The sequence below is a fragment of the Ostrinia furnacalis genome, unplaced genomic scaffold (genome assembly GCF_004193835.3).
Source record: "Ostrinia furnacalis isolate ACB-3 unplaced genomic scaffold, ASM419383v2 OfSCF2054, whole genome shotgun sequence".
NCBI lineage: Eukaryota > Metazoa > Arthropoda > Insecta > Lepidoptera > Crambidae > Ostrinia > Ostrinia furnacalis.
Window position 1 is genome coordinate 2,085,773 of NW_021132293.1, and position 16,916 is coordinate 2,102,688.

The following is a 16,916-nucleotide window of genomic DNA, read 5'->3' on the forward strand; positions in this document are numbered from 1 at the left end:
TGAAAGGACTTCGATAGTTGTAAATGATTTTTTTACTAACTTTAAGTAACCCACTTTTTAAAAGATTTAGGAAAACATTATTGTCCAGAATTGAAAGGCTTTATAGTGTGTTACTGTATTTACTATTTATAGTAAAAAAAAATAATTTTAAAATAAAACACATGAGTAAATAACTCTATTTTATTAATTCAGACCATAAGTAATAATTTACACATTCGATTTTACACTTTATTAAATATAAGTTTTTACACATCTTAACTAAATAAATAACTAAATTTTTAATACTTTCATGAACAGTCAATATTATTAAACTGCTGTAATAATACGAACATAAAAAGTATCAACTCAATAAAATTACACCTTATAATACAGGCATGGTCAAAATTCATTAAAATAATATAACAATAAGCATGATTTTAATAAAAAATACCTAATTAGTCATAAGTCCAAGAAAATATTAAACGGTAGGAACAGAAATTAATACTATTAATATCTCAGACAAGCTCAAGGGTTCCGTCAAATTCAATTAGTTACATAACCACTTTTATGTCATTCATTGTAATTATTTTTCCAATAACATAGGCCATGTAATAGCTAATTTACTTTTATAGTATACAGGGTGTAAGAAACAGATTGACAGAAACTTGAATGGTGGTTCAGATAATCAGATAGCATAGATATAGGTACCATTTACTGATTTTTTTTTATCAGAAATTGAGAATGAAGATGCTTCATTTTATTTTTTACTAGCGCCTCAAAAACGATTTCATTTATCGTAAGTAGATAAAGAAAATGCGAAAAAAACACATAAAGACATACAGAAAAGAATAAGAATTATTAATTTTCAACTCTGCAAAGTAGTCTGAATTAATCCTGCAAATTTTCGTCGAACTATTCCTTAGGGCACATGAATGCCATGATTTTTTAGACACCCCATTGTGGCACGTCATGTTACGACCGACGACACCTCCTGTCATCCAACAAAACTAAAAGTTAACTAAACAATGCTACAATATTAAATGCATGTCACTATTTTTTTCTGTAATAGCTTATTATCATCGTTATACAAATAGTAAAACAACTTTAATAAAGTCAACTTTAAAACAGTCTTTTACTTCATGATACTTTGAACGAACAGCCGGAGTAGGTATATCATGAAAACTATTGTAGTGAGAAGATCAATAATTTTGAATAAGGTACCTACCATTTATTATCACTGAATTACAGGGCCAAAGTTGAAGGCCGAGGCCTAATACCATACCATGGCCCCCTAAACCCTTGATTAACACCTGTCAATTATTCGCAATCGTATAAAAAGTCACCTAAATTGATAAAAGCCGTGATAACACCTAAACATCGTCTGCGGCTAGATAAACTAGATTGAGTAAACTAAAATCCTGTGATTAACATTTCCTGATCAATTTTGAAAGCTGTCTGCAAAAATACTTTTGAAAAATGCCCACAAAATCAAGTATAATCATCTGTAAAAATCATAGAACTTCTGGTACGAGGTGTTTAGCGACTAGTGTTGAATCAAGCAGTCGTAATAATATAACTATAACTACACATATCACACAATTAAAATCAGCCACACGTCGTTCACGTTCGCTACTTTTGAGTCCAGTCATAGTTTAGAATAAATTCATAGTCAATTAAAACTAAGAAACTGCATAAATTACAAGTTTTACACATCCGTTACAAATTCATTAATTCACTGTTCTTCTAAAAGTGATAATAACCTGTCTACGGATTGAAATGATTAGCCTACAACGTTTAATGAAGTTTCTTTTACGTCTTTTCCATCTAATTTCTTTGGAGCAGTTCCATTCATATCTTTGAGATCACCATTCTTCTCTTTGTCTTCTTTCCCTTCAGTAGTATCTTCCCTGCCGAAGTTCCATGGCTGTATATTGCCCGTGCCAAACAGTATAAAGAAAATTGCAGACACTACGTATACTGAGGCTCCAACAAAGAAAACAGGACGCCAATGCTCGAAACTGTTCTGTAAGTTCAAAATATAGATATTAACGTCAATACCTATACAAATTAAATATTGTAAATAACAAACAAAAAACAAAATTGCCTGTAGAAGCTCTAACCGGTCTAACCAGTAAAAAACAACCGGTAAATGTATGCAAAGCTCGACAACAGCTAAACGTGGCTAAACCATTTGGGATCATTTTGTTTTCAAAAATTCGTTTAAATCCGGGGACATCTGACAAATTAAAAGCTACTCTGAGTCTTTGGCTAAAGGACGTGTTTTAGGTCTACTATATTAAATTAATAAATAACTAAAAATAAAATCATGTGATCACATACCCCATTTCTGGTGAAATAAGCTGTAATCATTGGCGTGAAGAAACCAGCGGTACTTCCAACAAAATTGGCTACCCCGTACAGGGTACCGGCATAGTTAGGAGCAAGATCCTGATGGTTTTGTAAGTTTGTGAGCGTCGCAGCTCCGTTGCATCCCATTGACATTGTGATCAGCGCCACGGATAGTACCGTTGAACATCCGGCATACACCAGCAGAACCAACAGAACTCCCGGGAGTATATGGGAGAAGAGGCAAAAGAATTTTCTTATTGTATTTGTCGTCATCATATTCCTTGCCAATATACAATCTCCTATCGCGCCAAATATGGTTGCCAAGAACATTCTTGCAAGATATGGCAACGCGGATACTACTCCAGCAGCGGACAGTTCAAAACCCAGTACACTTGAAACGAACTTTGGTCCGACTGTCATAATAAAGTATAGTCCCCACAGGTTACCATAATGAAGGACCACCATGGCCAGGAAAGGAAATGATGTAATTATACTTTTGAATGGAGGCAACCCCTGAAAAAAAAAGGTATATTGATTAGTTTGTTGCCAACTATGTTTTCCTTAGTCCCAAGGGACTAATAGCAGGGAGCATCGTCTGTCATTTTAGTATCTCTAGAGATTTCATGTCATGTAGGTATTCCATTGTCACTAGTTCGTTTGTGTTTAATTCGATTAATTAAATTTACATAGACAGGCTGGGGAGTTCCAAAAGTCATGGAACAAAAAGACCCAAGGTTAGTACTTATATACGGATTCGACGTAATTTAAAATAGTAGCAAACTGTGACTATTTTGCCTTTTAGATAATTGTTTTGCAAATATTATCTTTACCTTTGATTTCTTGACCTTGTCTCCGAGTGCCTCTAAAATATATTTCCTTTCAGCGTCTGTAATCCGGGGGTGATCTGAAGGTGTGTCAGCGACTAAGTACCACCAAAAGACACACCAGAGCAAGGTGAGGGCACCAGGCACATAAAAAGCTGACGCCCACCCGAACTTCTCCATGAGAGGACCCGTGAGCGACCAGGTAACCACAGTACCTAATGTTCCTCCCATCATAGCGCTTACGAATTTTCCTTTCTCAGCAGGTGGAGCCCATCGTGCCACCAGCACGTGTAGCGATGGGTATATAAAACCCTGAAAAAAATCATCAATATGAAGATATTCGAAGTTAAATTGTGGTTATGACATTCAAATTCAGAGATATTTTCATGTATAGTCAATATTAGCTTAAAATCCAAAACAAACATAATAATGACCACCACGTCGAGTATTATCGCTATATTTTCCGTGTATAGCAGCTTAAAATATATATTTCAACAATACTTTTAACTTTAACCATATAGCTCATTGTTATGTGAAAATTGCCCTCGTATGTCGTTGAACAACCATAATTGACCACTTACCCCAGCACATCCAAGCAAGAATCTTATCACAATCAAGGCTACATGATTCAATCTCGCTGCTACTGGCGATAAAAACGTCATTACTGCACTGGCAAGGGTGCTGAAGAGCACCACGTATCGTGGCCCCCAGCGCTCGGCTGCCATGCCGCCCACCAGTGACGTCACAGGATAACACCAAAAGTAAGCTCCGAGAATGAGAGCTTGCTGCTCGGCTGACCAATCAAACTGCTCCCCGCCCGGTACCTATAGCAAAAACCATGCAATAAAAACTAATGTTTCAATAAAAACATACGGTCATAGGAATTCCCATTTTAACTCTGAGAACTTACTTATTGGTCTTTTTCTTTTCTATTAGCCTCAAGTTTTTATAACAAATGGCCACTGACAATGGTGTATAAAAAACTTATTCATAATATTCAATGCGTATGTAAGCTTATTATGAACTACGTAAGTGAATGGAATTGATAACAATTTAGAAAATTGTTTGCGTCAATAGAATATTCTTGACATTGTTATTGTTTTTTCATGGTATGTGCATCTTAACCAAGTTGAACGCTTTATTGATTATGACGCAATAAAATATAGGTAACTAACCTATTATGGAATCAGAATAAAAACAAGTTGCAAATTATTTAAATCTTATGGAATTTTATCAAAAGGATCCGTAATAACATAATAATTATTACCAATGAACAAATTAAGTATGTCAAAGTTAAACTGCTACAAGTAATTAAACAATTAATTACCGGCCTGGGTGCTTCTCTGACGTCAGTGATGTCAACATGGTGAAGAGTTTCATTTGTCACAGCATCATCTTTAGCGCCGCATTGCGATCGCGATCTAACAAAACGAACGCATTTAATAACTTAGCCATTTGCATGACCAATTTAATCTTAAATGGAAGGAACTGCATGTGTATTTGCAACATCACTATGCATAATTTAACAGGTTATTTATTATTCACAGTATTTTAGACTACTGATTTAATTAAATTCCTGGTTTTATTTCCTGATGGAAACTTTTGTCAAATGACCAGTGAATGTGAAAAGCACTAAGTAGGTTGAACATATTTTTTTGGTTTCAGACGTACCTAACCCTAACTCAGTGAAAGTGAAATTAGGCGTCGTCGACGAAGTTCAGCCTTCATAGTGTTCATCAACATCATCATTATTTCAGCGATATGACGTCCACTGCTGAACATATGCCTCACTAATGATTTCCACAATGGCCGGTTGGTGGCGGCCAGGATCCAGCGCCTTCCTTCTAGCATAAGGTCGTCGGCGTTCATAGCGTCAAAATAAAAATATCTTACGATGCATTTCCCTTTTCCTGCGGCACCATTGCGATCAGGTTGAGGCTCATGTTGACTCGCAGCATGTACGCCACCCAGCAGCTGGTGAACAGCATTATCCAGAGGTTAAACCTCACGGGCACCACATCTGGAAGATTTGACGTTTTTAATACACCTTGGCCTCCTCAACTCCTTTTTATCAACGCCTACCTTAGATAACTCAAAATATCACACACATTTATCGTAAATATGAATAGGAATTCTGTACGTGAAATAAATGCTATTTATACTATCAAGCGGTTCTTAAACAGTCGTAATAACTGTCAATTCTATACTTAAAGTTGTGTGTAATATGCCTGACTCGGGTCTTTCTTTACGCAGTGCAATAACATTAAACTTTTTGCATACAACAATTAGCCAACAAAAGATTTAAATGGATGACTGTCGACAGTTGAAATAATGGATAAATTCTGTAAAATCGCTCTTATGAGAAAAAATACTAAAAACATAGTAATTAGTTTCATGTTTCGGTTTGTACCTGTGCCGAAAAGATTGCTATGAAAAGATGATGGAAGATATTAATCCTTTCATATCGCTAAACAATTAAATTTTGAATAGAGCTAACCAAAGGTCACACTTAGCATAGGACAAGGAACTGTCTGACAGGCTGATATTGCCACTACAAGATCTAAAGAAAAAGTTTAATAATATTGATTTCCAATTGTATTCAAGGGATGGCTGGTCTCTACATTACGTAAGTAACACGTATTCATATCAATGACAATATTTTCTCCAATTTTACGATCTTCGGATGAAACAAACACATGGTCAACAAGATCCACAAGTATATTCAGATGCGATTACTTTTATCCTCTTTTGGAATATATCACATAACTATGACTCAGACCTAACGGGTGTGTAAAAAGAACCTATCACAAAGCGAGCAAATAATTTTCACATCTTCATGAATTTTTTTTCTTGGGAATACTTACTGGGAAGTGGGAAACATATGGCTTTAGAGATATTGAAGGATAAAGTAGTTAAAGCTCTTGAAAGTGTACGTAGAGACGTGGAATATGAAATACTCATACACCTAAATGTATAATATCCGAAATGTATCCGAATGTAAATACTGAAAACTACAACTAACCAAATGTTTGTCGCACGTGCCGTTCTTGGTCGTATTTCATTTTGCTACAAACTTTTATTATGTAAAATCAATTTAAATGAAAGCAGCTAATCCATAATTCAATATTGATTAATAGTATTCAAAACGAAGTAAATTTTAGTTTTGTTGCCATCCAAAGTGTCATTGTCATTTTTGGCATAATTTCTAAATCAGAGATTATATATAAACAAGTAAAAAGATCAATAATTTTTAAAAATGAAGGTAAGTTTTTATGTCTTAATTGTAAATCTTTATCTTAAAGTTATACAGGGTTACTAGTAATTTGATTCATAATAATTAAGATTTATAATGTAAGGGTGGTAGAGTGATTAAAAGTATAATTTTTCAGTCTCCAAAAGTTTATCGAGTTGTGTCAAAAAATGTTCATCACCATTGAATATTGTAAAGGCCTGTGTAATACCATGTTATTAAACGGTTAAATCCGCGCTCTCATTTAGGCAAATTACTTTTTATTTTATTTTATTTTACTTTAATCAGAAAACAAACAGTGTTAATTGACTTATTAACTATCTGAATATAAAGCTTTACACCAATTACGGGTAAGTATTTGCCCTGACCGACAATATTGTTCATACAGGATGCGGTATGCTTTCGCTTTGACTTTATCGCAGACCGCAGAACGCAACCAGTGTGGCAAATCCTTGAATAGCAAAAATTTTATTAGGTCACTATTGTGGGCGTATTTGTACACCTGCAAATAGTATTACTTCTTTTAACTGAGGTGTTTCAGAATTACTCGCATTAAGTATGTCATTTTTACAATATTTACTGCATGTAGATGTAAGTATATGTTATAACATTGTAAAGTTTCAAGATAATCCGTCCAATTTTTCGTGAAGCATCACATCTCTCAATCAATTCTCTCTATTCTCACATTTTTTTCTCGTTTCTGCTGTAAAAACTACCCAAAAAAGAACACAATCTAAAATAAGTATACCTTTATTATGATACGGCCTGTAATAAGACTGCATTTAAGTTAAATTGTCGCCTTCTTATCGCCGTACACCTAACTCGAGCACGACGATCTGTTTTACTGCCTAAATGGACGTAACCACAGGTCGTAACTCATATGTAACTGATCTGCATCAGGATTTCTGAACCTTTTTTCATCGAGCCTCCATTAGATTTGATGCTTTTTCGTAGACAAAAAACTATTTTCCTTTCGCAAATGCAATTTTAATAATATTCTGGCAAGTTCAATATCCCTTATGATTATGTCCTGCTCTATTGTATTTATTGTTACAACGATATCCCAGGTTTTCAGAAAGCTCTCGTACAAATACAACTTTGTTTATTATACCTAGTTCTAGATTCAAAAAACATTACAACAATATGTTACTATAGAAATAAATACATTTTACTTAATTTTTGCTTAAAATCGTTGCCTTTAATTGGACCAATTCATACGCCTGTATTCACAAACATTACTATGAGGTCTCACAGTGCACGTGGACGCACAGAGTGACACATGAACCAATCACAGAGCTCTATTCAACGCTGTGCGTTCGATTTGCTGCTTCACTTTATGCAAGCATCGTTTATGTGTTTGTTCTAAGGTAGTACACAAAGTTCACACATACATTTTCAGACCTTAGTTAATGGTGTGGTAGTTGCTGGAAATATAGTATTTGTAGCCTAAAAATGTGTAAACCTAACAACTTAAGCACCTCCTACCTTTTCTTGTTTCAGTTCAAGAATGTCATCTGTGGTAGTAGCAACGATGACATGGCTAATGTGGACATCAGAATTATGTTGGGCGTCCGACCGCACCTAATTGTTTTAACGTAATATTACGTGCACGTTGTCTTCCTTTACTAACTCCATTCTTTACTTCTATACGCGGGTAAAATTCCGTGACATTTCATTCGTTTGCTATAAATAAAACGTTCATTATTTTGTAAACTCTACTATTTATAACTAGTAAAAAACATAAACCTCGTTCTTGCGCAGTCGGGTAAATAGTCTAAGGATGAGTTGCACCACCTAACTTTAACCGTAACTATAACGATAACGGGTGTTTTTTTTTTTTTGGAGTTTGACAGATTTTTGACGTTTGTTAAAGCTAAAGTAAGATGGTGCAACCCAGCCTAAATCTGTGATATAAATACTAACCAACTAAACTTTAGTACGACTACATACACTGGCCAATGGCCATAATAATAATTAATCATCATACATAAAACTTTTAATTTCCGTTTGGCCTTCAAATCCTATTCTGGATTTTATTAAATAAAAAATGGCAGGTTATTCTCAATATCACCCCGAACTGCCTCTCTCCGTTCCTTTGCAGTTTCGACAAAATACAAGCAAAATCAACAAAATCCATTAAGAAGACAAAAACCAACAAAACCATTACTTGTCCAATCCAATAGTACGTATTTCAAGTGCTTAAATAAATTAAATAAAGTTATTTAAGTGTTATTAAGTCTGTTCCAACAACAAAGCGTTGCGTTTTCCGGCTTTCCTCAGCACGGGTCAATGTCAAAACGTTTTCTGAGATTATTCTTCATTATACTTCAAGTGTACCTATTCTAGAGATAGAGCTAAAAGAAAATACCTATGTATTTGTATTAGTTTTCCGAGTGTAGGTATTATGGATTATGAAGGTATAACAAGTCTGTATAACCTTTGTTTATCACCTCACTATACCTGCATAACCTTTGGTCGTTTATTTATAGTACGATGGATTGGACCCACGAGGTAAATATCACATTTTAGGTAGATAAGAACTTTATTTTCGCGATATTAAAGAAGTAACTTAAGGGCTCTTTCAGTTTTGTTTATTTTAAATAACTGAAAAATTTGGTTAATTCTGTAAACAATGGCATATCAGAGTAATACTTTAATTACCTTACTTTTTGTTAGGTACACGAAGAGCACCAAATTAATATACATACTTAGATATCTATGAAACACAGGTTCTACGTGGAAATCGGAAAACCTCTAACTATGAAATATGTGTTTTCTCTATTCCTAATGAATTGTCATTTCAACAACAATAATGCGTCGTTAGACTAACCCAATGAAAGTAGAGTCACATGCCAAGCGATGGATCGCGGCTTCAAGCAGTTCAAGTCTTAACAAAGGGAATTTGTTTTAATAAATGAAAAATCATTTCACACATTTTCAGACAAGTCTATGATTCAAATGAAAAAATAACGGTGTTCAAATTATGTAACAACCTTTAGTTACAGTGGATAATAGTTGGCCTTATTACTACGTAAATTAAAAAGTCACGTCATCTCATTAATTTAAATTATTCAACAAAATATTTTAAAAAGAAATATTTATTTTGAATATGTATTTAATACCATAACAGATTATTTACAAGGTGGTTAAACGAGTTAACAAAAAAACCATTTGCGTATCTGCGCTACCAAACACGTTCAAATACTTATTTGCATACTTATCTGGGATGCCAACAGACAGGTACGGTATTCAATGGACTAGATTTTAACCATTTATACCTAGATAGATTTTTAAATAGTGCTTCTTTGAAACTCACACGTGATGAGCAAGAGCCACGAAAAATGTGTTTAATTAATGTGCGTTTCCTTTCAATTGAAATTCCTTTTCTTTCTTAGTCTTGTATTGTTTATATACCATTTTAGGAACAATAGTGTACTCCAACATTTTTGACGCCATTTGTAGAAAATCCTGAAGTTACAAGTTTTGATGGAGAATGAGTGGATTTAAAACAGCACATTTACTCATGGCTAGAAATTGTTAAAATGTTAGTAGTCTAGTACCTAATACTTGATTTTTCGACTCTTGGACCAATTACATCAATGTACTTACATAAATATACGTATTTATTATTATAAAATGTTTATCCGATTTCGCTAAGCTCTATTTAGTTTATTTCTGTGTAGTCGTGTGTGTGTGGTACTCCCTGACACGACCATGGCTGTGTTTATACCTAATAAAGCCGGTATAATACTGCTCAGAATTCTTACAGTTAGCAGAGGCACGATCGGTTTCCCGTTTTGAGTTTGGTTTCCCATGAAAGTCTCTACATTGGTATAGTTCTTTCAACTCACAAAGGCGAGTGAGCTTAATTGTGTGTGTACGTGTACATACATGCACATAACGATAGTATAATTTCTGTCAAAACTTTTGAAAAACCAACAGTAGCGAGCCACCACACATGCAAAGCTCACTCGCCTTCGTACCGTGCCTTCGTGAATTGCAACAACTAGGTATGTCATAGTTATCCTGACCTGTACCTCTAGTACGAAAAAATTTCGATTTCGTTTCGTTGCGTATTCAAAGTGTCATCGAAAAATTTTGTATGAAAAATTAAACAGCGCCCCCTAGGGCGGCTATAATATAGGGGGCGCTGTTTAATTTTTCATACAAAATTTTTCGATGACACTTTGAATACGCAAACGAAACGAACTCGAAAGTTTTTCGTACTAGAGGTACTGAATCATAATCGACTATTTGCAGTGTGCATGAACATCTATCTTACTAAAGACATGATTACATTGGATATGTTACTGTAAAAGCTCGAACTACGGTTAATCTTAAGATTTAAGTGTAAGTCTTAGGATTTACCGACATCAGTTAGTAAATGTAAGTATTTTTGAAAATACGACGATTTTTTCGCGCTTTTACCATTCGAATTCAGTATATGCTAGGTTTTACCTCTGTCAGCTGGTAAATAATGGTTTAAGGAATAAAACAATGAGTAATTCTTAATTACTTACTTTAATTCATTATTTTGAAAAAACCGGCCATGTGCGTGTCGGACTCACGCACAAAGGGTTCCGTACCATTGATTTATGAAAAAAAAATTTTTTTAATTTAATTTATTTGTATGAAAGATTACGCGGTAATAATAGGTTTACGATTTACGAGGTATTAAAAAAAACTACTTACTAGATCTCGTTCAAAACAATTTTCGTTGGTAGTTTTTATAGTACATCATAATATGTTTTTTTAGATTTTTCATTTTCTTATTTTAGACGTTAGAGCTAACTTTTCCCACTTTGGAAGCGTATTTCACGCAAACTATTAGGTTTAGAAAAAAATATTTTAGAAACCTCGATATCATTTTTGAAGACCTATCCATAGATACCCCACACGTGTGTTTGATGAAAAAAAAAATTTTGAGTTTAAGTTCTAAGTATGGGGAGCCCCAATATTTATTACTATTTTTTTATTTTTGCATCAAAATCTTAATGCGATTCACAGAATACATCTACCTACCAAGTTTCAACAGTATTTCGGAAAAAAATGGCTGTGACATACGGACGGACAGACGGACAGATGGACAGACGGACAGACTGAGAGACTGACAGACTGACAGACTGACAGACTGACAGACAGACAGACGGACAGACGGACAGACGGACAGACAGACATGACGAATCTACAAGGGTTCCGTTTTTTGCCATTTGGCTACGGAACCCTAAAAACACATAACGTGTATCTCTGAATATCTTTATCTCTATCATATCAATTAGCTTTTCTTCGCCGCCTATAGTCAAAATATTATAGCGTTTTATACGCCTAATGAACAGCTTCCTTCTTTTTAATGTTCTTTGCAGTTTTTACTTCCTCTAAACGGCTGACATGTTTTGTTTTTCCACATTTACCATGCCATTAATGTAAATCCTAAGATTTACCAACGAAATGGTGGTAAGAGTTCGAATCGCAAACCTTTTGGTACATTTACCATTAGGAATTGGTAGATCTTAGGTTTTACTGGAATATCTTAGGATTTACTGCAATTCGAGCTTTTACAGTAACAGATATATTTAAATAATATTTGTCACCCATGTCACACAATACACTTGCAATAAGGTGTTAACTTAAATAATGATTTAGTATTGTTAAACTGTTATGACGTGAAGTCACGTTTTATAAATTACTTGTTTTGTTTCTTGGATTATCTTCCAAATGGGTTCAACGTGCTTAATGAGAAACAGGTAAATATAATTAGGGGACAGTTTATGTATTTATTTTTGGATGTAGATATCGGCTCTGAAATGAAATTGTGATTTTCCCACTGACGCTATTTTGTTTTTCCCTTTGCTTGCTTGTATTATATTAACTGTGGTATTACGAAGACCATTAAGTAAGTACCAGTGGTTTTTTCATGTTCAAATGTTAACCGCACAATCTCACAAAGTAACGGTGACAATAAATAATGTCCATTCAATGTCATTGCCAATTTGTACTGCGACCTCGAAAACTACATAGTACCTACATGGCACTCCCGTATCATCTGTACTTACATGTGCGTTTGACTTGGTCATTTACTGTTTGATCACTCATAAAATTCTATATTTTACCGCAATTTACCTCAAACAATGTCTATAACTTGCGAACTTTATGCATACTTTGTTAGTATCTACGCAAGAAAATATCAATTTACAAAGAGTCACTTGGGGATAGTAACTCGTACAGGCCTGTACGTGGGACTAGTACATCTAGATCTAATCTTGAATACGTTTGTTAGATAATGTATTTATTTATGTTAAAATATTACTTAATAAAATGTAGCATGTAGCTAGTTACTTTTTTTTTACGTAGCGTAGTTAAGTAATACTTATGTGTTTACTTTTAACCTCTAGACTTGCTACAGATTTCCAATAAGTAGGTACCATATGGGGTAAGTAAATATTCGTATTGTGATATTGTGTAATTCTATACGACAAAGTACTGTGGTGAGTACCACCTACCCATATTTTGTCGCGTTAAGGGATCTTTAGGTATGTAAAATTAAACCTACTCACTGCGGAATATTCCGCGCATTTCTCGCTATAAATTTTAATATAACAGCCGTTTTCTCTAGCACCGAGATAAAAATCCAATAAAATCACGTTCAATTGGCTGGTTGGCGTTGGATGAAAATTCTTTATCGTGAGGTTTACAGAGCCCGCCGCACGCGTATTTGATAACACCTCCGCGCCCACCGCGGCTTTGTTGACATAATTTGCATGTCCGTCCCAGACTAAAGAATCGGACGGCTTAACCAAACACTTAATCATTTACACCAATGTTCATAATGTAACGTAATTTTAGAAGATTATAGGTATCAGCGTGCCGAAAGTAGCAGGTTTTTTGCGAAAAGCGCAATGAATTCTTTGCAAGCGCAAGTGTTTAATAATAGTTAGTGATCCCAGTTATCAGCATTAAACACTAATTATAAAAACCTACTAGCTCAAGTTAAGGTACTGACTGATATTTTCAGAACGTTCATAAACCACTTAGTGTTCAAAAAACTTTAAAAACCATTTTCTGATGAAAATGAAGGTCCAGTTTTAAATAGGTACAGTCAAACATGAACATTAGTGTAATTGGCAAAAAAGCCAGCTGAAATAAAAAAAAAGCTACTTATTTTAAGTAGGTGGCTAAGCTACAATAAAAAAATAATTCTTATTGACTAAGGAAAGGATGAATATATTGAGTTTATAATATTCTAAGCGGTCACTATAATTATTACCTGCCTTTTATAGAAACTGCGCTATCACTGCAGCACTTGTTATGGGCACACGGATGATAGCAATCATAGTTACATTAACTTAATGGGAATCTTTTTTATAATCTGCAAATGTGATTTGTTTGTTATGACGAGAAGTGACACAAACAAAATGTTTCAAAAATAAAAACTTCCGTGTTTTTCGGGAAATTCAGCTAAACTTCGAGTTACACTATAAAATGAGAAATTAATCTGCTAATTAAAGTGCTGGCTGAATATCTTTATTAAAGTACGAACAGATACAGCAAGTTCGCGTAAGTTAAAAGTGTAAAAAAGCGATGCGCACCTTTAGATGATACTAAAATTTTACCGATAATAACAGTTCCAAAACTGAGTAAAATTTATCTTCAGTATAGTGAAATTAAACCCACCGGTAATAAAGGTGGTCATGTGAAGATTGAAGGTACTAAATGGAAACGGTGTCAAGTCAACATCGCAGGTTCGCAGGGTATTAAAATACATTTTGTTTCAATTCATTAAAAAAATTCAAGTTTAAAAAATCCTTTATTTTTTTATTTAGGTACTTTTCGGTCTATACTCCCATCAGGGGTTAATAAGTTGGTATTAAGTATTTAGCCAAACATTATTAGGTGTAATTTAATGTATTAATACTGTGAAAAAAATTTAGTTAACGCCTTTAGTTTAATTATGACTTACTTATTTATGGGGCATTTGACTATTTCTTACAATTACCTATCGATTTACGTATATTTTAAAAGTTAAAACACTTTTCATTCCGTAACAAAATTCATTTGTTATGACCGGTAGACGGCAGCGAGAACACAGAACTCATTCAAACTGCAGCTTCAAGAAATGAGGGCATCCTTTTTCGAGGGCGGCGACGCATTGGCGGAGATGCGTTTTGTTTCAATATTTTTGGTCATTTGCGTATAACATTGACTTCAGCTGATTTAACTTATTAAATGCCCTCGCGCGAAAAACTTGGCAACATGGTTTCTGACCTTAGGTAGGATGCGATATTAAAAAAACAACATGATGCTAATAAATCAACCATTGTGACATCTGGCGACCTGAAAGTAATCCCCATTGAAGTAATATTACTACGTATACATTATAACTCAATGGTAATCCCCAATGAGCTCTCAAACATTGAGTTATAATGTACTACGTTACTTCAATGCTCTCAAATACGTAAATAAATTAATGTCATCCCAACAGCCCAGCAAACCCATTTGATCATTAATTCGTTTATGCTAATGCTATAAACCAAGAAGCATTTCACACAAGACAATCTAAAAAGATTTTATTTCTGGCAGGACGAGTAAGTAACTAAGGTAAATTCTTGACTAAAATACATACCTAACAATGCACCTATGTCCGAGGATATTTAGTTACGAGTGTTACCTAACACTGTGACATCTTATGTTGCTGCAATAGATTCGACTTTCCACAAAATATAGATGATTGTATGTATCTGCTTATTTGGTACAGTTAATATGTAGATAGCAAATTATTAACATCATAGCGGAGTTTTCTAGCACCTCCGTTTAAAACCGGTTGATATTGCACGTCTAATAGAAAACAGAAATTACACATAAATGAAACCGAAACTATCCATGTAAATATTCTAATCTTAATAATGACGAATTTAAATTTAAGTAGGTATTTTCCATGCTAATTTACTTATGTGATGTAATAACTATCAGTCTGTTACTACACGGAAAAGATACTGGAGTTTGAGACCCGCGAAAGGATATAACTATGGCCACAGAATAATCTATGGCCTCACAAAACCTACCTTTACCTTTAAGTACAGTTTTTAGCCCTCTATATTGTCTTATTAAGATGAAGAAAAGGAAAGCAAATAACTTTATAAGTAAACTATGTACTTATACTACTAGGACCTAGTCACCTACTAACGTTTTAACTGTTATTTTTTCATATTTTTCTAGCTTATTACGGGACTATTCCTTCCTTTCGTTCCCACCGCTGGAATTCCTGTGTGTCTGTATCTACAATTTGGCTTCCAAGAAAAACACAACCAATGGAGGCCAAGTTGGTCCCAGTAAACTGCAAAGTGGACAGCAGAAAATATACGAAGAAAAGAAAAAGAAAGAAGATATTATTACAAGACCTATAACTTTAACAATAAAATATCATTTAGCACTGCCATATACAATTTGCTGTTTCCTAACTCTTTTCTCATTTGAAACTATTTAAAATGTGTCGTATTAATTATAACTAGGTACTTACTACATTGCATTGTGCTGGTATTGTTTTGGAACTTGACCGTGGCAAAATATCAATATTTTATGCACTACTTAATCTACATATTACTTGAAATTTCAATTCTTGTACATAGCCGGTTAATTTACTCACTTATCTTAAAACTACCCAACATTTTGTAATATTTAGAAATTGTGACTTACCCAAAAATTTTATTGTTATGATCGCCATTGTTACAGAATGTAATCAGTATTTATTTCTTCGAAAACAACACAATTTCTATTGTCACTGGTGAGTTACGAACATTTTGCAAGTCCGGACACGGCGTGAGTGTGGCTACGTGCGGATAGATCGCGACCGATTGCGGAATGCGTGCGCGCAGACTCGCGGTGCAGCCTCAGGCCTCAGGCACCTCAGGCCTCCGCAGCGGACGTCGAATCGTCAACATACGCCGCGAAAACTCGGAGTCACATTATCGCCACACTTCCGCCTTTAAAAATGGAAAACAATCGCAACCATCAACAATTCTCACTGATTGCACCATTCTAAAGAACGCTATGACTACCTACTTACTTAATATTATAGCTAGTAGGTTCAATAAACATCCAAACTCAAAAGAAATTCAAGGAAAATATGTTTATGTAGGTAATGTTTACTTCAGTAGGTTACTCATCATAGTCTACCTACCTACAGTTACCTATTACCTATTACGTATAAAGGAAAGAAGTAAAAATTAAATCTCAAAAAGGTACCAGCTGTATACTTACCTGCATGCATTGGTATGAGTACCTATCAAGATTGTAAAGGAAAACATATTCAAAGACGTAAGATTTTGTCCCATTGCCATCTTATGTATCCTAAAATATGTTACTTATCAAGCTACCCTTCCTCGCCTCGTTTTGGTTTTGTTGACTAAACGCTCTCAAATTGAGTAGAAGTTTTAAAAATATTATTACTTAGGTATTTAATCGACAAATAAACCTTCCAGATGACCTAGAAAGTAATTTGAAAGCCAGCTGGATAATTA

At 34.4% G+C, this 16,916-nt stretch overlaps 1 protein-coding gene across 2 annotated transcripts; it reads right to left on the reverse strand.

The window, feature by feature from the left end:
• Positions 1–562: 562 nt before the first annotated feature.
• LOC114354531 (sialin) lies at positions 563–16,408 on the reverse strand. 2 transcript variants are annotated; one of them, XM_028306954.1, is made up of 7 exons: positions 16,093–16,408; positions 5,046–5,172; positions 4,480–4,573; positions 3,734–3,976; positions 3,159–3,464; positions 2,320–2,841; positions 563–2,002 (listed from the first exon to the last, which is right to left on the reverse strand). In XM_028306954.1, exons 1-7 carry the CDS (start codon positions 16,118–16,120, stop codon positions 1,760–1,762), a joined length of 1,563 nt encoding a protein of 520 aa, XP_028162755.1. In that variant the 5' UTR covers positions 16,121–16,408; the 3' UTR covers positions 563–1,759. The 2 variants fall into 2 exon arrangements, with proteins under 2 accessions (XP_028162755.1, XP_028162756.1); XM_028306955.1 differs by lacking the exon at positions 16,093–16,408 and adding an exon at positions 15,917–16,052.
• Between the last annotated feature and the right edge of the window lie 508 nt (positions 16,409–16,916).

What these genes read in the sequence shown, in the direction of transcription:
- LOC114354531 (XM_028306954.1), bottom strand. Translation starts at nt 16,120, where the DNA reads ATGGCGATCATAACAATAAAATTTTTGG. An exon ending in CAGGAAAAGGGAAATGCATC is followed by an intron (nt 4,574 to 5,045) that starts GTAAGATATTTT and finishes TCGTTTTGTTAG; the next exon opens with ATCGCGATCGCAATGCGGCG. An exon ending in CTTATTTCACCAGAAATGGG is followed by an intron (nt 2,003 to 2,319) that starts GTATGTGATCAC and finishes TTGAACTTACAG; the next exon opens with AACAGTTTCGAGCATTGGCG.